Here is a 26,152-nt window from a genome sequence, read left to right as displayed (position 1 = left end):
ATAATTTTGAATCCGAAAGTAGAGGTTAAGATAAATTTTCTAAAATTAATAGTTAATCATACTTGCTTTTTTTTGAGAACCTTATAAAAAAGCATAATCATGACAGAGAAAGTATAACACAATTAATCACTTGTCAACTAATGACAAGTTTCGAGACGACGTAGAGAGGTGACGGGAGCGGCAAGGGGATCACACATCGTGAACTTTTCATTTCTTCTTAATCATTCAGCATGGATGCTTAGTCAAAGTAGCGCGAATAGTCAAATTCTAGTTGAAATGAAATCTTTAAGGAAAACCAATATGGCCTAATGGCTGATCAAATTCCATTTCTAAAATGGCATTATCTTGACTAGGGCTGGACATGGTCCGATTCGGTTCGGTTCTCGTTAGAATCGAATCGACCCGAAATTTTCGGGTATTTAATAAGTGGAACCGTCGGGTCCAAATTTAATTACGGAATCGTTCAGGTTCGGTTCCATTCGGTTCGGTCCGGTTCGGTTCTATTCGGTTCCGTATTATAATTAAAATTTTTAATATATACAAAGTTACGTTAATTTAATTAATGATATATTTAATATTAGCTCTTACAAAATAACGTAGTTCAATTTTATATGTTTCACGTCTCTATTTGCTGAATTCTTCATAAATTTGATTATTAAAATTACAGAAAGAAAAAGATAGCGAGCTCAAAATAATTAAGAGAGATGTTGTAGAGTTTTAATTCGATTTTCTCTCGTAGAAACGACACTACAGTAGAATATCAGATTTGGATAAAATTGAGGTCAATTTGATTAAGTCGATTTTGAACTGAATATTAGAAATAGGAAAATCATATTTTGTGGTTTGAACTAAATTAACTAGTTAACAAATTTATTTAGAAAAAATAAAATAATTTTACTTATTTAAAATAAATTAATTAAAAAAATTACGTAGATTCGGTTCTTCAGGTTTTGGCCTAGAACCGAGAATCGAATCATACCCGTTGATTCTTGATTTAAATACCTGTTCGGGTATTTAACTTGAGAAGAACCGTCGGGTTCGGTTCGGGAGTTTTGTCCAGCCCTAATCTTGACTTGATTGAAACCACGGGGTGATTATAGGTTTGAAATAAATTAAGTTAAATAAATTTATTTTAAAATATATTTAATACATTATCAATTATTATATTTGTTTTAGATATTTATCTATAAAAACTACCACGAATTTTATTAATAACTATGTAAATTTAATCAAGACAAAGATTTTAATTTTTAAGTGTCATCATAAATGGATGACATGACACTATGTTTAAATCGAATTAAGTCACTAATATAAATCTTAATATAAGTTTTTAAAATAATCTAAATCAAACATTTAAAACTGACTAAGAGAATTATATATGTACACGAATTGTTTTTTTCTTAATTAGTCATAATCTATGTATTTTAGTGTTAATATTCAATTTTGGAGAACAATTTCAATTATCCATAATAAAAAATGTAAGTTAGTAAAGTAAGATCAAAGTAGATAATCAGTTTTCACACCCTTTAATTACAAGTCATCGCCGGTCAAAATTTTGTCGATGCAATTAATATTAAACGATTTATTACCTTAATCAATACAATAACAAATTTCTTGACGAATCAATTATGATAATCAGGATTCCACGAACATTTATGCGACGAACAGGGCCTTAAGATAGGGACCCACGATAAAAACTTTTTTTTTTTCAGGGCTTTATGCTTCTGTAAAAGGCTAAAAGCAGAATTCCGGCCACAGTAGAAAAGCTGTGTACTCCCTCGTTTTGATTTTGCTAAACCCACTTTCAGGTTTTCTCTCTATCTAACACGCACACACGCAAAACATGCATGAACAAGATTGCTAATGCTGTAGTTCAATCTCTTGTTGATTCTTGAGTGTAGATTGTGTTTTTTTTTCCTGGGTTTTCTGTAAAGATCATTTCTGTGCTGGTATAAATCTTGCAACAAACGCTCATTGTGAAGTTTAGTGTAGTTTTTAGCTTTTCTTCGAAGTGGGTATTTTTTTTTGTTTTCTGCTTTTAATTTTTACAGAAAATCAAGGATTTTACTGAAGAAAAGGAAAATCTACAGGGTTCTTTAGATACGTTGAGAAGTTGCAAATTCGCGTTGTTTTGCATCTGAGTTTCGACAATGAAGAAGAAAGTTAAGCAAAAGATCATAAACAAGGAAGAAATAGCTGAAGACTGGTGTTTCGCATGCAAAGATGGAGGAATACTCCGTGTATGCGACTACAAGTGAGTTTCTCTGCAAAGAGTTCTGGTTTTTTCCTACATTTAAGTGTTTGGACAGATTTCCCATTTTTGAGACACTGTTTCTTTTGTTGGGTGACGATATGCTTTGGATGAATGACATTTCTGTGTTTTTATAATTCCCTATGCTTATTTTTTTGATGCTTTTGACTTTCATTTTTATTCTAGTTATTAATTAAGCAGGGATTTTGATGATTGTGGTTTGGCAAAATTGGGCTGTTTTCTGGATGTTCTAGGAAGTAATTATATGGTCTGTCCTGTTTTTGACTGTAAACATTGAAGGAGAGGGACAAATTGCCCGGCCCGAAACTTGATGGGTGGATTTTTTACATGGTCCTTTTTTCATGATCAAAATGGAAAGGAATCTGCATATGGAATTTTTAGACTGAAAAAGCCTGCTTTTGTACTAATCAATATAGCCTTTCGGAAGGCCTTTACCGCTCCTTCCCTTTTCCCTTATTACTCGGGACACTGTCCCTATTAGCTGCCTAGGACCCTTAGAGCTCTATGGTTCTGAGTAAATGTACAATGGGGGACCAGGGGGCAGGGAAGTGGGGGCGGTAACAAAGGGAAAGTGGGCAAGGGGAGTGGCTATAATATGAAGGCTTGGGATGTTGTGGTTCTGAAGAAGGAGGAGGAGGAGGAGAGGAGGAGGAGGAGGAGGAGGAGGAGGAGGAGGATTTTCTGACTCCAACTTGGTCCTTCCCAGACAATGACCTCAAAAATTTTCATTAAAAAAGGTTTCTTTGGAGCTGAATACTCTAATTTACTTTTTATTAGAATGACCCTTCTCCACCAATTTTACATTCTCTTTCTCCCATTTCTATCCCTTGCGTCCCTTTCTCCCACTACCATTTCCTCTCCACCTCCCCTTAATGTCACCTCTGCACCCCCTACTTCCATTGTGCTCATTTCTCCCTCCCATTTCTAATATTTCTTAAACCCCATTTTCTTTGCAAACAATTTTTGATGAATAAAAATCGTCAAGATGAAATTTTCTTTGGAATGATGGCAATTTATTGAAGAAAAGGTTAAGTAGATCAAATTAATTTAGATGATTTTCCCAACTATTGTTTATTGGTGTATTGGTGGAATGCGAGACTTGACGAATTTAAGGAACTTTATAGTTTGTGCTGTGATGGCTGTGGTGGTAGGCGACAGGACCAGGGTTGGGAAAAACCATTGAAGAGATGATTGATAAGGGACTGCTATGCTTGAAGGAGTCATTAATTAATGGAAAAGAAAGATAGAAAATGACTTTGAGCTGTTGAGCATTAGATTCTTCCTTAATAATTTGACGTATATGCTATTTTGGAATGCGAAAACATAAGATATTATAGCATGGGATAATTCTTTTTGTAGAAGAGCTTCCTAAGAAAGACACTTGGGCCAACTTCCTCTAGAGGCTCTTCTAATCATATAACCACAAAAAGAATTCAAAAATTTATCCAAATTGTCCAATAGTAGCTTCTTAGTCTCAAAAGTCACATTTTAACTTTTCAGAAGCCATGCTAAACAAGGTCTATATGTGGGGAGAAGGTGGAAGTTGTAGAGGTAGTGAAACGGAGAACGCAAGAGTAAGAAAGCAAGGGAAGGGATAGAACGGCCAATTTACATATTTTATAAATGAAGCTCTTTTCCAATTTTGTCAATTTACCTAGCAAAAAAATAAAAATAAAAATGTCAATTCGATCCTTCTTGAATACGTTACACAACTTGCTTTATATGGTTAAGAGCTCTAGTGAGCTTTGACTAAAATTGTTTTCCATGATAATCTTATTTATTAACTATTTGCTTATGATAACTTGTGTTATTTAATTTCATTACTATTTTTTTCTCCTGAAAAAATAACATTGATATATTCATAAACAAAAACAATTAATAACATTGCTTGGATTGGCATGAAATTGCCCAATGTTAATATAATTTTGATGAACCAAGGAGGCCATCAGTTTAATTGTGCTAAGTTTGTCCTTAAAATAATTTTTGTTTTGGTGACATGGCTCACATGGCAAGTCCAAAATGTTATACACACTTGAATATACCTGCATAATGATTGGACGTGCACATGCAAGTACATTCTATGCATACAAGACAATTTTGAATATTCATTTACCACTTGGTCCCCTTCCATTGTAGTAGGAAGAAGTTAACAAAACTTCAACTTGTTGTATTAAATGATGTATTTAGATGGATGATTGAATCCCATACTCTTTTATTTATTTATTTATTTTTTACAATAGAAGGAGATTTTTTTTTCTTGGGGTGGGGGGTGGAGGGGTGGGGAATTGCCCTTCCTTTGTCTTTAAAGTGCATTTATGTTTCTTTCTATATAACCTCTGAATAAAGTGCCTCGCATTTATGTATGTAGTTGGGTTGTTTGATAATCTTATTGTTACTCATGCATTTCATTTTGTTTTGGTTGACCATCATAGTGTAGTTCACTATGACAGATTCACTCCATTATGGCTTCTTATTGTTGAAGGAGCGATCAGTACTAAGCCATATGGTGGTATGGACTCTTTTTGGAAGCTAGAACTAAATCATAATCAGTTCCATGATGAAGTGTTGGTACCAGTCTTACATTTTGTCTTTGTGGATCATGGAGTGAGCAGCACTGATGCAATTTTTGTGCAACTCATAGACTAGAAACCAAATTTAATAACATTGACTTTAGGAGAAGAGCGAGTTTTGAAGCTATAATTTTATTGTATTTTAGAATCTGAATGTCCAATGCTGCATTTATTGGGAATCGAGTAGAAGATTTATGGAGTACAAGGAGTATTCTTTTAGTAACAATTGTAGGGGTTTTGAAATTGCAAACCTTCTAAATCACGTAGTTCATTTTCCAAGTAGCATAGTTTGTTAACATGTAGCTTGCATGGAATCTCACTCTAAATAATTTGATTGTTTGATCAATAAGATTCAAATGTGAACGTGCGTAATTTGGATGGATGGTAATTTCAATTTGGTTTTCTTGAAGGCCTAGTAGAGTAGTAGAATGTTTTCTAATGTGTATTTGGTGTGGAAACGGGATTGAAATTTTTGAAACTAGATTAAAGTTGAAAAATTAAAAAATATATAGAGAATAATTTGATTAAAATGAATTGGATCATTGAAAAGTGTACTGACCTTTTGTTTATATAGGAAAACTAACTTCCTAATCGTACCAATACAAGGAAATTAGACTAAAAATCCTAAAAGGAAAGAAACTGAAGTCTTAAAAGGAAACAAAATCTGAATCTAAAGAAAGAAGAAACCCTATTCTAGTAAAAGAAGAAGAAGAAAAAATCCTATTCTAAATGAGAAAGAAGAATAAAATGAGATAAATTCCTATCAAAACAATAAATCCTATTATAAATAATAACTATCCATCCTATTTATAGGATTGTCCTATACCAATCTCTCAACTTAGAAAAATCTCTTCCTCAAGTTTGGTTGAAGAAGCGAGAAATAATTAATTAGGAGGAAGATAGTTAAGAATCTTTGACACATTGAATATATTTTTTTGAAAGGTAATCAAATATTTTATTAATTAATGTATAATACACGGGAAGTGTATTACAATTTGAAGCAGAAAAGAATAGCATAAAATTGAGCAGCCCATCTATAGGTCTAATAGTTGCAGCATTAAACCACGTATACAATGTGAAATAAAATAATTCTCTAATTTGCTTTGCTGTCTGTGGTTGATCATCAAAGCAGCGGCTGTTTCTTTCTCTCCACATACATCATACAATGCTACCCAGAATAAGGTCCCATGCAAGCTTGCAATTCTTGTCGCGAAATTTTCTTCTCCACGTCTTTAACACATCTTCCATACGCCTTGACATCATCTAATCCATGTGTTGTGATGTCAAAATATTGTGCCACAGTAAACGAGCAGCATCACAATGGAGAAACAAGTGATCAATCGTCTCCCTGTCCCTTCGGCACATATAACACCACTTTGTAACATAAAAACCTCTTGTTCGTGGATTATCCATCGTTAACACTTGTCCCCTGACCACCGTCCAAAGTAAGAATGCTACTCGTGGAGGTAGTTTACATTTTCACACCAATTTTCAGGGGAATGAACTCTGCACGAGACCTAATAAATAACTGAAATAAGTGCCAAATGAGAAAATCCCATCTCGTGTCAATCTCCACCTACTACAGTCTGCCTCTCCTGTCCTAATGTGGACCTCGTACAAAGAAGTTAAAAATAGTGCATGATCGTCAAATTCCCAATCCTGTAATCCCCGGCCAAAAACAATATTCCTACTGATTGAAGAGATTTCTATCTTGGTGTATTTTGTAAACATTGTCACCATTTGAAATTGTTTTGTTGATGTCAACTTTGCACTTTTCAACCTTTACGCTACAAGTTTAACTGGGAGGTTATTGAAAATTTCCAATAATCAAAGAACTTCTCGACCCTTTTAATTCATCGAGAAAGTCTCGACATGTAAATGGCCTTTGAGGGTTGGTAAGTCCGTCCTCAATTTAAATTTTTAGGCAAAGTCACCATGCCCAGAGTATGGGTGGAAAATTGATCAATTCATATACTTGGGAGGTCAGTTGTAATTATCATCTTCGTCCTCAAAAGAAAAATCAAATCCAATTTCTCTTTCACTCCACTGGTGCCCAATATGCACGAGTGTTTGGTTCGATGGCTGTTTGCTATCGTAAATTTGGGGCAATTCCTCTTCGCTGCCAAAAATTGCCCACAACTCTTCAAAGATTTTGACAACCATATTCCTCTAACGGAGGAGATGAACACCTTTTTGAAACCTTGCCGTCGATGATCGTAGATCCCACATTTGTGGTATTTCGAACTTCAAGTTTATGCGTTTAAACCTTAAGTGGTGCAACGTCCATTTGGCGATTGTCTTAATTGAGGTCTGCTTTTTCATAGTTGACGATAAGTTGTCGTTGAGAACCATCCATGTTTGAATTCAATGATAAGCTTAGCTAGGCTCTGTTGAACATCTTGAAGAGTAGTATCAAGCCTATATTTTCGAACCTCTATTTGTCGTTGATTGCTCTATCTCCACCAGGACCGTCCTTAGTCATCATGTTGGCAAAATCCATTTTTGATACCTAGTTCGAAAGCGAAATTAAAATTCTTGAAACAGAATAAAGTTGAAAATTTTAGAAGTATGTAGAGAATAATTTGATTATGATGAATTGTTTTATTAAATAGTATACAAAGCTTTGGTATAGGCAAAATAATTTCGTAGTTTTAACGAATATGAGGTACCAAAATCCTATAAGGAAAGAAAACTAAAATCTTAAAAGGAAAGAAAATTAAAATCATGAAAGGAAACAAAATCCTAATCTAAAGAAAGAAGAAACCCTATTCAATCAAGAAAGAAGAAATCCTATTCTAAATAAGTAAGAAGAAGAAAAAGAGATAGATCATATTACAACAAGAAATCCTATCATAAATATAACTAACTTCTATCATATTTGTAATAGGATAGTCCTATATCAGCAAAAAATCCTATTCTAAATAAGAAGAGAAAGAGATAAACTCTATTACAACAAGAAATCCTATTATAAATAATAACTAACTTCAACCCTCTTAGTAATAGGATTGTGCTCCATCAGCATTAGATTCCACAAGCGTATGTTGCATGAGGCATAAAATGAAATATTACCTGCATTATTTTCATGCATAAAGAAAATGTTGAAGTAGATTTTTGGATCTCAAGCTCCAAGCTCTTTTATTAAAGTAAGAGTTTATTCAATAAAAACAATTGGTTAATAGTAACTGTACATTCAAATAATATTAGATTTTTCTAGAAATGTACTAATAAGTATATCAATATTATTAAAGTGATTGATTAAAAAAAAAAAGAAAAAAGAAAAAAATAGATTTATATATGATTTTTATAGATATGGAAATAGCCTATGATGTGTTCTAGAGATAAAAAAGAAAATTCTATTATATATTTATATCAATATTATTAAGACCCATATGATGGAGATGGAGAAGGTTGAATGTGGGATGTTGCAGCAGAGATTTCCCTATCTCTGTAAGTTGCTCCAAGGTTTGACCTAAGTTTTCATCTTTTTGCCTTAGTTATGGATGGGCTTACATGGAACATTCATGACGAGGTCCCTTTCTGTATGTTATTCGCTGATGATTCAGTTTTAGTTGATGAGAGTAAAAATGATTAAAATTTCAAGTTAAAACTTTGGAAGGGTATTTTAGAATCTAAAGGTTTTAAGTTAAAAAAGAGGAGTTTCAGTGGATATATTGATAGGTGTAAAGCAAGTTTGATGAAATAGAGTGGTGCTACAATAGCACTATGTGTTAAGATCACCATACTCTTCATGGTACTGACTATTGAGCTAACAAAAGACAAAATGCCTATAAGATGAATGTCTGAAATAAAGATGCTGGGATGTGTAATCATACTAAAATGGATAAAAAGAAATGACAATATACGCCAACAAATGGGGGTGGCGCCACTTGAGGATAAATTAAGATAATAATGACTTGAGGGTGGTTGGGATGTATTTTGCATAGAGTTGGAGAGGCTCTCATTCATAGGGGTGATAATATTTCATTGGAGCATGTGTCAAGAGGGAAATCTGGAACAAGAACAACATGGCACATGCTAATTACATTAGATCTTCCTATAGTTCTGGCAGTGAATTAAGCACCGTGGCGAAAACTAACTCATATAACAGACTCCAAAATTGATTGGACTTAATGGTACTTACTAATAGGGTTTACATGTCTACAATTGTAATTGCATAATTATATATATGCTACTCTTCTGCAAGTGTAGTTGTTTGTGACAATGGCTATGCACTAGATCTCTTACTCTGTGTATAAAATGCCGGGTAAATTTGAATAGATGTTTTTTTTATTTGATTTTATCACATGCTAATATAATCACATTACCATTGATTTGTTCCTTTTTTGGTAAAATTATCCCAAGTGGGATGATGATTATTGTGCACTTCTCCCAAAATACTGCTTATTAACAATTGCTGTCTTCAGGCAATGTCTAAAATCCTACCATCCTTCTTGTGTGGGAAAGGATGATTCATTTTTGGATGGTGAAAGCCAGTGGAATTGTGGTAAGCCACCCGTGACCCCGACAGCTGGTGATCTGGATTCTTTGTCCCCTCTCTCTCTATTTTTATTTTTATTATTATTATTATTATTTTTTTCCTCTCCATCTATATACATATATCTACACAAATTCTACCTATTGTCCCATTGCCTATAAAGGCTTGGGACTAACCTAGCAGTTTTAATACATTTTTTCTTCATTCTTAAAATTTTTATATATGCAGACTAAACAATTAGAATTTCCATACTTTTTTTTTGAAAGGTAGAATTTCCATATTACTGATAGCCAATTTAAAGAATGGGCATGCATAAATGAAAAGTTAGTTGTGGTTCTTTCTATTAGCAGGATGAACCTTTTTCTCGTATTCTTTGGGGTGGGTGGTTGGGTGATGGATGCATATTAGATCAGGTTGAATGACCCACGAGCCTCTTATTAACTATGATTTTTATGGCTTTAAGGCATAGGAAAAATAATCGGAAAAGCGAAAGAAAGAAAAGGACTACAACATGGTGATAGCGAAGGGGCAACTCTAAGCCATTCCCCCAAACTAGCTAGCAAATATATATAACCAAAAATTGTTTGCTCATGGAATCCAAAGTTTTAGGTTGCATCTAGCTGTTAGTCTGAAGTCTGACCTTCATGTTCTTACATCAACATTTCCTACCCCATGCTATTTTTGGAAAGTTCTATAAATGCAAACAAACGCTTGGAAATTGACATCCAGTTCTTGTGGGTTTCACTCTCAAAATGGATTGGGTGCATTGTTTGTTAGATTCAATATCTTCTCATTGAATTTAATATCATCTCATATACTTTCTTGCGCACTTTATTCTTATTGAATATGTCAGATATAACAAGATGTGAACTTATATTATTGATTTTCAGATTGGCATATTTGCTCTCTCTGCCATAGACCTTCAGAATATCACTGTTTTACTTGCACCAGTGCATTGTGCCACCACTGCCGTCGTGCATCAGAGTTTGTACAATTTAAAGGCAAAAATGGATTCTGCTACAGTTGTCTAAAGCTTGTGGTCCTGATTGAAGAAGACATGAATTATGATTCTGACGGGGTATGGATCACATGAACTATGAATTGCGATATTGAGTTAAATTTTGGTCTTTAACCAGTTTTTTCTTGAATGCATCAATAAAGTTTTGTTTAACAGGGATCCTAATATATTAACTCAAGTTACTACATTATGCTTTCAACTTTGGCACAAGCGCCAGGTCACCCTGGGAAATAAGTGCACGATGCTTTGTCTAAGCATAAACCACTCTACTGTACTAACAGTTATAAGTGTCAGGTTTAAGTGATAGGCCCTGTCCAATTCTTTTTTATTCATATTTTTGCAAGATTAAGCAAGAAATTGGGAAATTCAACTAAACAAAGATTTATTCCATATCTGCTTAATATTGCTTAATTAATAAATATGCAAGATATGCCATTTGACTGGGCCCAAAACTAAAAGTCTGCTACTTTATCTACTGCAATTTGGTATACCATAACAGAATAGTTCCCAAGTTCAATAAAGCCACAGATGGCAAGTTGATCTGGTTCTCTAGTTTTGATGTGTTAAATGCCATATCTTCATATCTTGAACCTAATGCAAAATATGAATGCCAAGTTATATCAGATCACATTCAAATACAGTTTATAAAAAAATTATGAAAGGTCAATAAAATGTAGCATAACAATGTATCTTTGATCTTTCATCCACACTTTCTCGTGTTTAAAAGCATAGCTTCACTTCTTTCTATTTCCTGTCACCTAGTTGAGTGCACATCTTTCTGTGAGAATTGTGATACAAAAAAAATATAAAAATGTAAAAGGCCAAAAATGGAAAGAAAATAGAGAATAGAAAAATTGTAATTGGTAGGATGATTTATTTCCTTACTTAGCAGATTGTATTTTCCCTTTTTTCTCCCATACTTTGTAACATAAATAGGCTGTATTAGAGTTATAATTATCATCAAGAAATAAATAAAATTATTATTTCATTCTTCATGGTATCTGAGACAAGTTCTCCTAACCTAGCAAACCAATGGCGAATTCCCTGTCAACAGCAAAGAATCAATGACCTCTGAAACTTCTCATCCTAAAGCAAAGGCCAATCCTTTTATTGGCTTCAATAATCTTGCAAATTCCTCCTTCCAACTCACAGCAGAAAACTGAATGGAAGATATTTTCAAGAATGGGCCCAATTTATAAAATTGGTAATCAATGGACAAGGGAAATTGAATCACCTTATTGGCGATACAAAAAGGCCGACCGATGTTGCGAGTCTGTAGAAGTGGAAATTTGAAATTCAATGGTGATAGCATGGCTTGTGAATTCCGTGAAGCCTTTACATATAGAAAACTTAGTCGTTCCTTCCAACGGCCAAAGACATGTGGGATGCCGTGAAGGAACATACTCCGATTCTGAAGACTCGTCACAAATTTTTGAAATCAAAACTCGTTTGTGGTAAACAAAGAAAGGATCGAGGGATGTTACTGAATACTACATGGAGATGGTGTCCTTATGGCAGGAACCTAACCTTAGTTTGGAGGAAGAATGGGAGTGTCCAAGTGATAGTGGTACATGAAACAGGTTGAGAATGAAAGAGTATTTGAGTTCGTGGCCAGGCTAAACTGAAAGCTCAACGACGTCAAAGGCTGGATCCTAGTCCAGCATTCACTGTCTCCACCTGCGAGGTGTTTGCGGAGGTCGAACGAGAAGAATGATGGAGGTAGGTTTGTTTTAAAGAAAATAGGCATGCTAAACTTGGCCCAGGAACGGGATATTTTACAAGAAATGGGCTAGCAAGTCTTGGACTGGAAATGAAATAAACAGTGGGCCAGAAATTGAAACAAACTTTGGACCAGCAATTAAAAATGTTAGTATTGGACTTATCATCTAAGGGGATAGCAAGCAAGCCCAACCAAAAATTGCAACGAGGACGGTCGTGTTGTGAACATTGTTGCAAGTCGGAGCACAAAAAAGATACGTGTTAGGATATTTACGAGAAACCAGTTGATTGGAAACCAAAGCAAAACACAAGAAGTCAAGGATATCAAGCTGAGACAAACATTAATCCCACTCCATGTGGGACATTTTACTCATAACATTTGGAGCAACTCTATCAAAAAATTTCAAGTCTCCATACATCTGGTTAACCTTCCTCTAAAAGTTTTTCTAGTTCTCTGGACCGCAAAGATAACTTTTCTGAAAGTTATAAACACTTCATGACGTAAAACCCATTGGATTATTGATTCCGGTGTGTTCGATCACATTACAGACTCGTATCATCTATTCTTTTCATACTCCGCATGTGCTGAAAATATTAAGGTAAAAATTGCAGACGGGCCACTCTCATTTGTTGCTAGAAAATGAAGTAGTAGAATCTTTTGAGTCTTTAACATTAAAATCGGTCCTTCACGTCCCAAATTTGTCCTGTGACTTGTTATCTATTCATCAACGGACAAAAAATTTCAATTGCTCTGCTAATTTCTTTTCATCATAGTGTCCTTCGGGACCTTTCACCAGAGTATGAGCAACTCTACTACTTTGAGGAAGCTGATATGAGTAAGCTAGGTAAACTTTCAAGTTGTAATTCTACATTTCTTTCTAAGGATAGTAAAATTCTATAATGTCATTATAGAATGTGTCGTCCTAATTTACTATACTTGAAACGTGTACTCCCTTTTCTTTTCTTGTATAAAACACCAATTGAGCTTAATGTGAAAGTTGTGAATTTGCAAAATATTAGTGTACAAATTTTCCAAATTCCACATACAACCCATCCAAGTCATTTGCCATGACTCACGGTGATTTGTGAGACCTTGGCGATGCTAATCGTACTTATACAAAATGGTTTGTTATATTTATCGACAACCACACTCGAGTATGTTAGGTCTTATCTATTAAGGGAAAAAATTGATGCCCGCTCAATATTCATAGATTTCCACTCTATGATTTAAACTCAATTTCAAACACAACTTCAAATTCTGCGCACTGACAATGGCACAGAGTATTTCAATACCACTTTGCAAGACTACCTGAAAAAACATGGATAGTTTACCAAAGTTCATGTGTCAACACTCCCTAACAAAATGGGATTGTTGAATGAAAAAATAGACATCCACTGGAAATTGCTCATACCTTAATGTTCACTATAAAATGCCAAAAACATTCTAGAGAGATGCAATTCTAACATCTACATATCTCATGAGTCGAATAACTAGTCGTACTCTCTCTTTCGCACCTAAACAAAAGTTCCAAAAATACTTCCCTACTTCTCGTCTCAGTTTAAACCTACCCCTAAGAGTGTTTGGAAGCACTACCTTTGTACACATTCACCCCCATCATCGAAACAAATTAGAACCATGTGCAATCAATTGTGTGTTCACTGGATATTCATCCATTCAAAAATTCTACAAATGCCATGACTTGCCTCAAAAAGGTGTTTGTTAGCCTAGATATCACTTTCTTCGAAAAAACACCCTACTTCCGAAAACCTTCCCTTTAGGGAGGATAATCGAAGTGAAGATCGGTTATTGGACTAGGAGTTCTTAGACTTTGACCTCTTTCCCTTGTGAACCAATACAAGCCTTACCTTCTAATGAGTTATTTATAGAAGGTAACTTGAATTCAGGGGGAGATGTTGAAAAACAAAATGACAAGGAGATACTAGTTCACTCAGTGAAGCCTAAATCGAAGTATAAGGAAAATCTCATACCTTAGGTACTACGAGAGTCGAAATCGGTGATTGGACTTGATGAGAACCCCTCCAATGTATCTAAATCTCCAAATGACGATTTACCTATTGCTCTTAAAAAACAAACTCAGTCATGTACTCTCCATCCTATTTCAAAATTCATATCTTATAAAATTTTATCTACATGGTTTCGTGCTTTTACAGTTAACCTTGATGAAACAGAAATCCTAAGAAATATTCAGGAGGCCTTGGAATCACCCAAATGGAGAGATGCAGTAATGTAGGAAATGAGATCCTTGAAAAAGAATGAAACCTGGAAAGTAGTTAACTTAACAAAAGAAAAGAGACCTGTAGGCTACAAATGGGTCTTTAATGTGAAATACAGAACGATAGGACAATAGAACGCTACAAAACTTGTTTGGTTGTCAAAAGGGTTTAGTAAAATTTACAGCATCGACTACATAGAAATATTTGCACTGATGGCAAAACTAAATACAGTCAGAGTTTTCTTGTCCCGAGTCGTTAATCTAGACTGGCCACTTCAATAGCGGGATATTAAGAATGCAATCTTGAATGGAGAACCAGAAGAAGAAGTCTTCATGACAATACTACCAGGTTTCAATGAAGAAAACTAAGTGTGTAGGTTCAAGAAATCTCCATATGGTCTCAAGCAATCACTAAGAGTGTGGTTCGATAGATTTGCAAAGGTATTGAAAAATCAAAGATATCAGCAATGACAGATCATACCTTGTTCTTCCAACAATCTAAAGATGGGGTGAAGACAATTCTAATTGTATATGTCGATGAAATTATCTTAATTGGGGATAACACAGCTAAATGGAAAGACTAAAGAAATGCTTAGCCACCGAATTTGAAGTAAAGTATCTAGGACAAATGTGATACTTCTTAGGAATGGGGGTTGCAAAATCAAAGAAGGATATTAGTGTCTCCTAATGAAAAATATATTCGTGACCTTTTAATTGAAACTAACATGCTAGGATGTAAACCAAGCGACACACCTACTGAGGCAAGAAAAATAACAAAGGACTTCTGAAACTCACTGGAAACAGAGATATCAAAGACTTGTTGGTAAGTTAATCTACCTCTTATGCACTACACCTGACATCGCTTTCGCAATCAGTCTGGTAGGTCAATATATGCACTCTCCCAAAGAAGCTCACCTCGAAGCAGTGTACAAAATATCGATATATCCAAAAAGCACCTTTGAGAAAGGATTATTCTTCGAAAAATAAAAGGGGGTAGAAATATTCACAGATGCAGACTGAGCTGGATCAACAGAAGATAGAAAATCTACTATTAGTTATTGTACTTTTGTTTGGAGAAATTTGGTAACTTGAAGAAGCAAGAAATGGAATGTAGTGGCAAGAAGTAGTGTTGAAGTTGAATTTAGAGCTGTTGCACAAGGGATATGTGAAGGACTATGGATAAATAAACTCTTAGAAGAACTATATGTCGAAGTTGAATTTTCAATCAAACCCTACTGTGATAAGTGATAACAAAGCAACCATCAACATTTCTCTCAATTTAGTTCAACATGACATAACCAAACATTTATAGGTGGATAGATATTTTATCAAAGAGAAGGTTGAAGATGGAATTATTTGTGTGACATATGTCACTACAAAAGAGCAAACTGCGGATATCTTCACCGAATGATTGCCACGACAAGTTCTCAACTACTTCAGCTGTAAGTTGAACATGATCAATAGCTACAATTCAACTTGAAGAAAAGTGTAAAAATCGAAACTTGAAAGAAAAAAGAGAATGGAAAATTTGTAATTGATAGGATAATGGGTAGGACGATTTATTTCCTTACTTAGCAGATCGTATTTTTCCCATTTTTCTCCCATGCTTCGTAATATAAATATGCTGTATTAGAGTTGTAATTATCATCAAGAAATAAAGAAATTCTTTCATTCTTCAAAAATAACTGTTGCAAAGTTGCATGGTCATCAACACATTTGGGACCTTCACAAGTTGTGAACACTTGGTGAATCATTCACTTCACTTCCATCGTACTTCTCTCTCTCTGTCCCCTTTCACAAATTTTTCGTTCTAGGACTTATCTTGGACACTTGTCAGTGGATTAAACTTTCCATAGTTGTTCCATTTCTCTTATATATTAGCGGTGTTGTTCTGAGCACGCATAAGAAGGTGAAATGGAGTGTAGATACGAAGAGAGAGATCCGATCGAGAGATTTATTCTTGAGGGTCTCTAATCTATTTGTAAGGGATATCCTTTGCTGTAATTGTTGAACCGAAGAAATTAGTGTAAGAGTAATGACAGCTGAAAGTAAAGTAACCAAGATTAAAAATACTCCAAACACTGTTGGAGCCAAGATTTATTAAGGAAAATCTGGAAAAAAGCCTTTAAGAGGGTTCTAGATAAACTTTCAATAATATTGATGATAAAACTGATCACAAAGTTACATTCTTGACTCTAAAAGTAAAAAAAATGACTTCTTGACTTCAGTAATGAGTCTAATGACCCTTAGAATACCCAAACTTCAAATAAATTAATCTAGGAAAACTAATGGACTTCCTTGACTTCACAACACAATTAATTGAAACAAAGACTTTGTATAAAAAATAGATCATGACTCTTTGAGACTTTAACTAAGACTAAACTTAATTTGCATCAAAGAGTCTTCAAGGGCATCTCAACTGGGATGTACCCCAATTTGTGGCAAACCTTGGTAAATCCTGTTATTCTTTATTGCTTTAGTTTCTTTTCTCCGTTGGATTTTGTTCAATTTGGTTATTGCCTAACAGTATATCATACAGCAGTTCGAGTGCTATCTAGTAGTGTTCACACGCCTTTCTAACACAGATAACTCTTTTATGTTTATGCAAGAAACATTTAGAACCATACTTTCATTCTGTAGCTCTACATGGTAAATCTATGTTAAAATTGTGGGCAACCTTCTTCTTTGTTCTTTTCTTTTATGGATTTTTTCCCCAAATGAGTTGATGGTATTGAAAAAATGTTGGAGACCTAGATGCTTGTTTTATGCTTCCTCTGTCCTCGTATTCGTTTCTTTCTTCAATTGTATTTGTCCATATTCGCATCTGGATTTGGCTCTCATCTAAATGATTGTTGTTTTCCAGGAGAAGGTAGATTTTAAAGACAGAGAAACATTTGAGGGGTTGTTCATGGAATATTATGAGATCATTAAAGAGAAAGAACGTCTAAATATGAAGAATATTCGTTCATCACTAGATAGGCTAAATAAGAGAAAGAGCTACAAGTCTGATTCTGATTCAAAAGAATTTGCTGAAGATCATGAAGAAGAGAGTTCTGATAGTGAGGACAACGATTATGGGAAGAATTGCTTGAACCAGTACAAGAAAAGGAAAACTGAGAGATCCAATTCCAATAGAGAGGAGTTTATGGGCTGGGGTTCCCGATATCTATTTGAGTTTCTTGCTTCGATTGGTAAAGATACTAGTGTAGCTCTATCGCAGCATGATGTACTTTCCATTATAAATGATTATGTCAAAGAAAATAAGCTTTTTGATCCGAAGAACAAGAAAAAAATAATATGCGATGCCAGTTTAAAATCTCTTTTTAGGAGGAGGACAATAAATAAATACAGAATATATGATCTTCTGGATACCCATTTTAAGGAGAACCAAGATGAAACCGAAGAGGATGAACTTGGGAATAATTCGGAAGACAATGAAGCCAAAATCTCTGTTGCTTGTAAAAGGCAGAGAAAGCAGGATGCTGTGAAAAAATCCCAGACAGATGGGAAAGTATATGGTGCCCCTCGAAGTTATTTCGCATCCATTATAACTGACAATATGAAACTCGTCTACTTCAAGAAAAGCTTGCTATTTGAGCTATTTGAGCAACCTGAATCATTTGAAGAAAAGGTGATAGGAAGCTTTGTTAGAGTCAAAACAGACCCATATGATTACAATCAAAAAAATTCTCATCAGCTCGTGCAAGTCAAAGGTCAGTTGAGTATATTCTATATAACCTGATACTGAACAAGTTTTAGATGAACTTTTGCATTGTTACTGTACAGTGCATGCACCCTTGAGAGCCCTGTGCATGATTATTCCATGGTAACTGAAATTTAAGATCTTGCGAGTAATGATAGTTTGAGTTTTAATGAAGATATTAAGATTTGGAGTGTGTTTCTGGAAACAGGTTCCGTTTTAAGTTGAATACTTGAGTGAAAGAGCAAGTTAATTTCATCAAGTAAAATATATAATTTAAGAGGATGAGGAATACATCCGACTTAGAAGATTGGATGTGGAAATTAAATCTGCTAATGAAATAGTAAAATACAAGAATGAACAATCCATTGACTCCTATTAGAAATGCTGTATAAGAAAATTGATATAGAAATTATTGAATCAAGTTGAGCTGAAGCCAATGGGAAATAAAGCATTTGATCATGATTTGGTTTCTTTGAGCTTCATTTGTTATTTAGTTTCATCAATTATCAACATACCCTTGTTGGAAAAAATTTGACTGGAGCCTCTGAAAATTTTGAAGCATTAAAACTAACAAGCTTTGACTAAGCATGCTTGAAGCTCAAGGCACCTATCTACTTTTGTCAATTATAAAGAAAATATAGAAATTATCAGTTCATTTATAAATCGGCTTTATTATTGTCATTTTTCATTTGGAAAAATTAGTAAGCAAGTGAAAAGTCAATAATCATAGCTCTTTTCTCAAATTTCCTTAAAACTGGAGCCTAGGTTATTGGCGTGTGTATTCTCCAAATAATTGACTTCTTGATACTTTCTACTGTTAATATGTACTTTCAGGTATAGAAAAGGTTTCAGTTGGTGAAAACAATACTGATATCATCCTTAAAGTTTCATCTATGCCAAATGAAATTCCCATGAAACTGCTGTCTGATAATGATTTCTCTGAGGTAATGAAGTTGATCTGAAATTCTCTGAGTGCCTGTTTGGTACACGGTAGAGGATAGGATTCCATTACAACGAATAAGATTTAAGCTTCCTTTTCTTCCTTAATATTCTTAAGTACTATTCAATTTTTCCTGCCTGACATGCCATGAATTGTTTGTAGTTTTTGAATAGCATAGGTTTTATACTGATAATGATATGTTTAAAGAGCATGCGTTCTTCCCTCTCTCTTTCTTTGTCAACAATGACAATACTTACAGCACAGGGATGAGTATTGTAACAGTGAGATTATTTGATGGAGGACATCATCCAAATGAAATAAGTTTGACAACCATTATTTCAAAACTCTTTATGCTACATACTCATTTTCAACCACATATTCACACAATAAAATATTGTACACATAAATACAAAATCTTTGCTACTTTTCAACAAATATTGTGCACGTAAATACAAAATCTTTGCTACTTTTCAACCACACATTTGCCAATTTTTCACTATTTAAAATCTTGTTTTTGCCAAATAATGGTTATCGAATGGGGGCTAAACATTTCAAGTCCAATAATTGGTGCCAAAATGTTACCATCTAATCAGAATAGATTGACTCTCAACAATGAGAATTTTTACAGAGCATGGATGGCATACAGAGAATATTTTCAGATTGATGGCAGCAGAAGAGATCTGTGCCATTTTCTTTTTTGTCTTTTCCTTCTGTTTATATTAAAAGCACAAAAGAAAGCAGATTTCTTTTTCAGTTGGGTAGTATCTGTGCAAGCATTTGGTTTGCCTGAAAGTGTGGTGGGACTGAATTTTAAAGGACCCAAGTATGCAATGTCCCGCAGGAAATCTCGTAGGCTGAAAAATGGGAATGACTCCTGCTTTACTTTCTGTCAAGTGATTTCAAAATATACCATTGTAGTCTTCTCAATGAATCTCGATGTCGTCTTTCCTTTATTTTATTTAAATAGTATCATAAAAGATTCTGTCCCGGTTAGTTTTAAATTTTGTGAAAGAAAATGTTTGGTAGCACATTTTATGGTATTCTTCCCATCCTTAATTAGATCAACATCAGAGTTTAACCCCCTTTTCAGGAAGAATGTGAAGATTTGAGAAAAAAAGTGATGGACGGCCAGCTCGCGAGGCCTACAGTGGTGAGTACCATCGTACCTTCAGTCAATAGATCTATTACCATTTCTCTTGGAAAATGTTAATGGTCATGCATTTTATTTGTACATGTACCCCGCAATTTAGCCTCTTTGAGTATAAAATAATTGAATTGACACCCAAATCAGCAAATGATTATGGATACTGATATCTGTGAAAATTATTGTCTTGCTTCCCCATGTCAACAGTGGAATGTTTATTAATTCTAGTGGGATATATTCCTCAAGCTTTATATATTGATTAAGTTCTACTGACAAAATTTTAAATTTAATAAATTCCTCTAGGAAAATTAGGTAGTCCTGCAGAGTTTTCAAGCTTTTCGAGCGAAGCCTTAATTATTGCACACTTCTAGAGCAGCTTCTGTTAAAAATATGAAATAAAATTTCTTCAAAAACAGACATGCACTTTGTAGATCAGAAGAAAATAGTTCTTTGACAGATCTACACGGTTACACTCGTCATACATTGTCTTATGTAAATGACACTTGATTTTCTGGTTTGAACCATTCTCATGCATATATTAATATGGCTTTGGTTGAATACACCATTAGTTTTCTTGTTCATTCAGTGCCTGGATATACTTGTTTATTTTATTTTGTTTTACAGGTGGAGTTTGAAAGGAAGGCCAGAATTCTTCACAAGGATATAACAAAGCATGTATGCTTTATGTTTTGATGTTGCATTTATAAGTTCCAATAATTGCTTTCCAGTGATTTCCTGCCACAAAGTTTTGGATACTAATTGTGTTATTATTCAGTATTTTCTGAAGTTGGTAAATAATTTAAAACCCAGATAGTAAATTATGTGTTATTTGGCTCTTGTGTCATGACTATCCTTAGAATTTGATGCTTCTAGCTTTAAATATGTTATATATCAAACAATTTTAAGTAAATTTCCAGTCAAATGTTTTTTATTTTTTGCATTCTATTGATCTGTCATAAATATAATTTATTTATCATTTGCGTTTGGTATCTATTTTGCATGCCATATCAAACAAATAGTTTTTTATTTGTTACATAAATGTTGTTGTTTACTATTATGGTGATTCCCTAAGTATAAATTTTATTATAACATTTCAATGTAGCATTGAAATTCCTTTTTGCCTTTGTAATTGCATTTGCTCATCTTTAATACAATGCAGTGGATTAGTAGAGAGCTGGCTTTGTTACAAAAACTCATTGATCGAGCAAATGAGAAAGGATGGAGACGCGAATATCCTTTTATGATGTAACTACATTACAGGAAACTGGCTTGCATCTAGTTCATGAATTACTCCTGTTTGGCTGTGAATCTGAAATAATTTAGTAAAATATTGGGGGTTTCTTACAGGCTTTTCAAGAAACACCCTTTATAAAACATATGGTGTCAATTGTGAATTACTAAAATGCTATTTACTATCCCTTTAATTTTTCTCATGAGCAATTAGTCTTACTCTTTTTTTTCATTTTTGAGATAATCCACCTTTATAAGATAGTGTGGAAATAGGGAATAAGAATAGACACCAATAGGTTAAAGGTGGCACTAGTTTTGAGTATTTATTAAGGAAAAGACTATTAGGTGGTTGGTGTGTATTTTACATAGACCTAAAAACTCTCATTCATGAGAGTGAATGCAAGTCCATTAGATTAGAACATGTTAAAAGAGGCTATAGGTGCAAATGATTTGAGTTCACTGGATCTTCCATTAGACATAGCGAAAAATTGAATAGAGTGGGAAAAAATGATTAATGTAGCAGATTCCAAATTTATTGTAAATAATGGTTAGTTTATTGTAGAAACCTAGAAGTTGTGGGGATTTGGTACGAGTCCTTACTGATATACTAAGTTATTAAGGATCATACAAGGGGAAGCAGAAAATGATTGTGACCTTAACCTTCATCGCTTCTACGCTTTTTGAATACTTGGATAGGAGAAAGAAGCTTCAAACACCTTCTGAACAATCACGGTTGCTTGAAAATGTTCCCACGGTGATACCGGATCTAGAATATATTTCTGATGATAGCAAGAATGGCATAAAATTCGATAAAGGCTCTTCAAAGTCAATTCTTCAATGTAGTTCTACTGTTCCCAATGGTGGGCCAGAGGACAACCGAATTTCAGGTATGGTAGATGATAGTTTTTGAGTAATTTGCTCTATATTTTTGGTATGAATGTCATGCCCTGCTTGTCATACTCTTAATGAAACTTAAAAGGAAAAAAAGTAAAAAAGGTAAAAAATCTGATGCAAATGATACATTTAACTTTGATGTAAAATTTCTGCTCTAGTTGATCTTGAAAATTCATAATTTGATCCTTTTGGTGGCTCAGTTAATATTACCTGTTAGAACATTTGACCTTCTTTTTCCTTACCTCTTATTTACATAGAACATATTATGGCAAGTCTTTATACAACAAATATGGCATGTATTCATAGGGAAGATGTGGTAGGGCAGTTATAACCTTCATATTTTGGTTATTTCTAACCTATATATAGCATCTTCCACTTTGTAATTATAAAAACAGTTTTACACATATTCTGTTCTTTTTTCGTACCCTTGCTCAATTAGTTTTACTTAAAAATTTAACATCGTCAGAATAGAAGGCTGATGGATAAGGAACATAGAATTTAGGATTGAAATCAAAAGATTCATAGCTAAATTCTGTTATATCTTTAGTTCAGAATAAGATGTCAGCATTATAGTTCTATTTTATACTCATGTAATTTAGTAATTAAGTCCTAGCTTTTACAGTTCGGATAGGGAAGTCATCAATTTCTCAATTGTAGGTGGTCTGGAATATAGACCTTCAAGTACATAAATATTGGTTATTTTTTATTCTTGTGCTAAATTTTCTAGGATATGGACAATCTCAAAGATATATGATAAAGATTGCTAGGGGCTTTTGAACCCCTCACACTCTTCTATTTTTTTTTTCTTTTTAAAAAAGTAGTTATTTCATTCATCAATATACGAACAAAGAATTGGAAGGATGCGACATTCTCATCGAGGACAAGAATTATTAGAGAAAGTATGTCCACATCTCTATTCCTTGATGCTTATGTAAAAAATTAGGATCTTTGACCAAAAAGGCTTCAAGTCTGGAGGTTGTTACTCAGAGGCCATTCTAATGGGTAGTTTCAAAGATTCTTTATATGCGTTTGTGTAAGATCAAACTAGTTTGGTTTTTAACTGATTGAATAAGGACAAAAATGTCGAAGATAAGATTTAAATGATATATTTATGGCCTTCTTTCATGGCTTAAGCTTTTAGATCAAGTGGTTCTAAATCTCTACCACTGAACAAGATTCATTGAACTTCACAGAGTCCTTAGAGATCAAGGACAAGAGGCTCAAGGCGCCTATCACCAAGGTTTATTCGAGAAGGAGAAAACTTGAAATCAACTCACATGATCCAAGAATTGACCCTGAAACAGGTATTTCAATTAACACTCAGAAATTTGATTCCCATGATGACTTGAAATTACTTGACGTAAAAAAGCTTTTAGGACTTGGTTCATCATCCTATATCTCAGTTTTTTCCTTTTGGCACCTCTCACCTCATTTTGAGACTTTTGCCACCCAATGTCTACACATCAAGTTCCTAAATATGTCGAAGAGGCTTTTGACTAAAGCCATGAATGGAGGCCATGAATGAGGAGATGAGAGGCTTAGGGAAAAAAATAAAACCTAGGAAATAGTAAAATTGCCAATTGGGAAAAAAAGTGGATTAATGAATGGATTTTCACTTTCAAGTACAAACATGATGGATTTCTAGAAATCTACAAAGCCCGCTTGGTAGCAAAAGGGTAATACCCAGACATATAGGATCAACATCATGAAATCTTTGCTCTGATTTCCAAGATGAACATATACAAATCCTTCTTTTATTGGCCACAAACTTTGACCTGCCACTATTACAGTTTGACCAGAAAAAAAAAAGAAAAAAAAAAAGAAAGAATTCCTCCATGTGAACGGAGAGCAAAAAATGTACGTGGATGTTCCAGTCAGATATGAAAGAGAGTCATTGTCAAACAAGGTATGTAGGCTTTGAAAGTCCTTATATGAACTTGAACAGTCCCTTTGAGCATGGTTTGAAAGATTCAGGAAAGCTATGCTAAAGAGGATCATATATATATTCAACACACCATCACAGGTGTAGGCTAGATTCAATAATTTTATACTTCTGCTAGTAGACGATCTCTCATTAAGGGTGCGCAGTTCCAATTTGTTTGGCACTTGTCAACAACCAAGAACAAGGTGATACATTGCAAAATCGAAACATGAATAAATTTTTAAATAACAAAAGCGACATCCATTTCTTTTTTCATTTTGTGTGTGTAGGAGTATCTAAATGTTTAACCTTTGCTTCATGCTAGAGCATTGGTAATTCACTGCTATGATCTCCATGTGGCATTGCCATCATTAGGTGGTGAAGTTGCTAATTTCCAGAGTTTGTTTACTTCTATAAGTCTAATCTTGCAGAAAACAAAAAATAAAAAAATTATATAGCTTAGGTAAAATGATGGACTTTATAGAACCAAAAACTCTGCATCCTAATGTATCGGAGAATACAAACTTAAGTTTTCACAAAAAAGAATTAATTGGAGAAAAGTAGTAACATAGAGATTAAGATTTACAGATGAGTACAAGTCTTACATCCTAATCTGAAGAATTTTATTCAAACTATCTGACCGCTCTCATCCTTATAGCCCTGCCGAGTTTCGTTATTTTACTCGTATTAAATCATATTTTTTTGTACTTCTAGATATAGAAAAATGTGAAATCGTTAGGCATGGGGATCCTCATTTCTACAGGTATATTTATGATATCTATCCTGTTTCTATGCATCCACTTCCACTGTCTCTCTTTGCCAAGGATATTCCTATTTAAGTCCCAAGGACTGCAAAAGTACGCCTTTTTCCATGAAATTTGGTTCCTGAACTTCAATTTGCCATAGTCTATATTTACATATTGGCAATCATGACCGTGAAAGTTAAGTCTGTAATCTGGTGCAATATGATTCAAGTTCTGGAAATAATTACATTTTGCATGTGGATTATTGAGTATGCATACATTCTTTAATTTGTTTCTCCTCTCTTTATGTTCTGAATATCTGTTGCCGGCTTTTCTTAACATGGATGTGTGTATAGCCACTAGTATAATCTGTAGATGTTATAGTTTTGCTTTTGAACTTTATTAACATGTATCATTTCTGCATTTCGTTTCCGGTTTTTACGATTCTAGGTGCTTTAATGTGAAGTAAAACTTATTTAGTAAAGCACTTTATTTTTATATTGGAGGAGAAATATTATTAACCCCATTTAACAAAGCTTTTTCGAGACTATAAGCTAGTCAAACTTCAATTTTAACCACATATTTCATGAGACCCACCAACTTATAATCTCAAAAAACTTTGTGAAACAGTGGCTAAATCATGTATCTACATTTGTAAATTCTTTTCCCCATAATTTTTCTCAACTTAGTACTTTCAAAATGAGGTAAAATTAACTTGTTGTGGCAATATAGTCACAGGAGAGAAGCTTAATCATAATCGTGCATCAGCTTCAGAAAAAAAGCAACATCTTGCGGAAAGATCTGCCTCGAGAGAACCTGTGCAATTTGCTTCAGAAAAGAAAGAGATTAAATTAGAGGCCTGTCATTTTAAAGAGATGCCAAAGAACTCGCCACAAGGTATGTATGCTGTAATTACAGCAGATAAAACCCCAGAGGTTAAGAGCATTGAGGTGATTGACTTGGTTGGTCATTGACGACAAAGACGAAGATGATATGGACATCAGTTGTGCTATTACGAACAGGAAGTAAGTAATATTACTATATGGCGACGGCTCCCTGCAGCATTTGCTTTGGAAAACGTAATGCTTTTAGATAATAACGAACAAAATCAGTCGAGAAGCTGAAAACTTCTCTTAAAGAACTGCCTGCAAGTTGTGTTTATAGCATCGTTTGGAGGGTCTATTTTATGGGTGAATTTGTAGGATGTATTACCAACTTGGTTAAGGTACATATTTTCTGGTAAAGGTACATATTTTCCTTTTTCATTTT

At 34.1% G+C, this 26,152-nt stretch overlaps 1 protein-coding gene across 4 annotated transcripts; it reads left to right on the top strand.

Annotated features, from left to right (window-relative positions):
• Window positions 1-1,645: 1,645 nt before the first annotated feature.
• Window positions 1,646-26,152, top strand: LOC111409814 (uncharacterized protein At5g08430-like). 4 transcript variants are annotated; one of them, XM_023039880.1, is made up of 12 exons: window positions 1,646-1,808; window positions 2,091-2,254; window positions 9,267-9,373; window positions 10,228-10,415; window positions 17,172-18,021; window positions 18,846-18,955; window positions 20,042-20,101; window positions 20,720-20,770; window positions 21,255-21,325; window positions 22,001-22,212; window positions 23,413-23,523; window positions 25,616-26,152. In XM_023039880.1, exons 2-12 carry the CDS (start codon window positions 2,151-2,153, stop codon window positions 25,855-25,857), a joined length of 2,106 nt encoding a protein of 701 aa, XP_022895648.1. In that variant the 5' UTR covers window positions 1,646-1,808; window positions 2,091-2,150; the 3' UTR covers window positions 25,858-26,152. The 4 variants fall into 4 exon arrangements, with proteins under 4 accessions (XP_022895648.1, XP_022895650.1, XP_022895651.1 ...); XM_023039882.1 differs by having other exon boundaries at window positions 1,647-1,808; window positions 9,267-9,346; XM_023039881.1 differs by lacking the exon at window positions 1,646-1,808 and adding an exon at window positions 1,815-2,011.

The sequence above is a fragment of the Olea europaea genome, chromosome 15 (genome assembly GCF_002742605.1).
Source record: "Olea europaea var. sylvestris chromosome 15, O_europaea_v1, whole genome shotgun sequence".
NCBI lineage: Eukaryota > Viridiplantae > Streptophyta > Magnoliopsida > Lamiales > Oleaceae > Olea > Olea europaea.
Note: the sequence above shows the minus strand (reverse complement) of the source record. Positions and strands in the feature narration are given on the sequence as shown.